Source organism: Corvus brachyrhynchos, unplaced genomic scaffold, assembly GCF_000691975.1.
Source record: "Corvus brachyrhynchos isolate BGI_N302 unplaced genomic scaffold, ASM69197v1 scaffold319, whole genome shotgun sequence".
Lineage (NCBI taxonomy): Eukaryota > Metazoa > Chordata > Aves > Passeriformes > Corvidae > Corvus > Corvus brachyrhynchos.
Window position 1 is genome coordinate 1,125,458 of NW_008246065.1, and position 749 is coordinate 1,126,206.

General features: G+C 60.7%; 1 protein-coding gene across 1 annotated transcript in view; it reads right to left on the reverse strand.

Annotated features, from left to right (window-relative positions):
- The window catches only part of BAG3 (BCL2 associated athanogene 3), a 31,354-nt gene that overhangs the window by 15,557 nt on the left and 15,048 nt on the right, over nucleotides 1–749 (reverse strand). The window contains exon 3 of the mRNA XM_017746811.1: nucleotides 738–745. Coding sequence (XP_017602300.1) covers nucleotides 738–745 — 8 coding nt within the window. The remainder of the gene's footprint in view (nucleotides 1–737; nucleotides 746–749) is intronic.

Below are 749 nucleotides of genomic sequence, written 5' to 3' on the forward strand. Positions count from 1 at the left end.
TCCGTGCCCGAGCCCCTTGCCGGGAGGGACACCCCAGGAGCGCGGGGGAGCGGGGCAGCCCGGCGTGCCCGGCGTTACGCGATGCTCCGCGCAGAGAAGCGCACCGAGACCCCGGGGAATGGCTTTCCCACCAAGCAATTCCTACTTCGCTCAAGTTTCCAGCACTTTCTGCCCTCAGCCGCCGCGCTGTTGGGTCAAAGGGATGAATTCCCCCAAGGAGCGGGCTATATTCCCCAAAACCCGGAGAACCTGACACGAAAGGGTCATTCCTCGGGGCCCCGGCAAAACCCCGGCCGCTCTCCCCTCCGCGCCTCTCCTTCCATGGACATATTTGGACTGAGATGCGGCTTTTCCCTGAGCGTGCGGCACAAAACCAGAGCAGCAGCTGCTGGGAGAGTCTGGGACCAGGGAAAAAGAAAAAGGGGAAAGAATAAAAAAGTCAGAGTCCGTGCTGGATCTCTCCTTTTATAAAGGCATTCACCGTTTGGGCAATTCACAGCTGAAAAATACATCAGGTTCGCCTCTCCCCTGGCAGGCCGGGCGGACTTAACCAACTTTAAATAAACATTACAGGGCCGAGGTATCAAATGATTTAATGCACAAAAAAGGGACTGCAGTGCGTCAGAGACAAAAGGCAGCTCCTGCCCTCACTGCATCGCCACGCGCGGGGGGAGCGCGGCCCCCCGACCCCCTCGCCCCGCCGGGACACTCTGCCCGGGCAGCCCCGCCCGCCCTACCTGCGGCCCTGC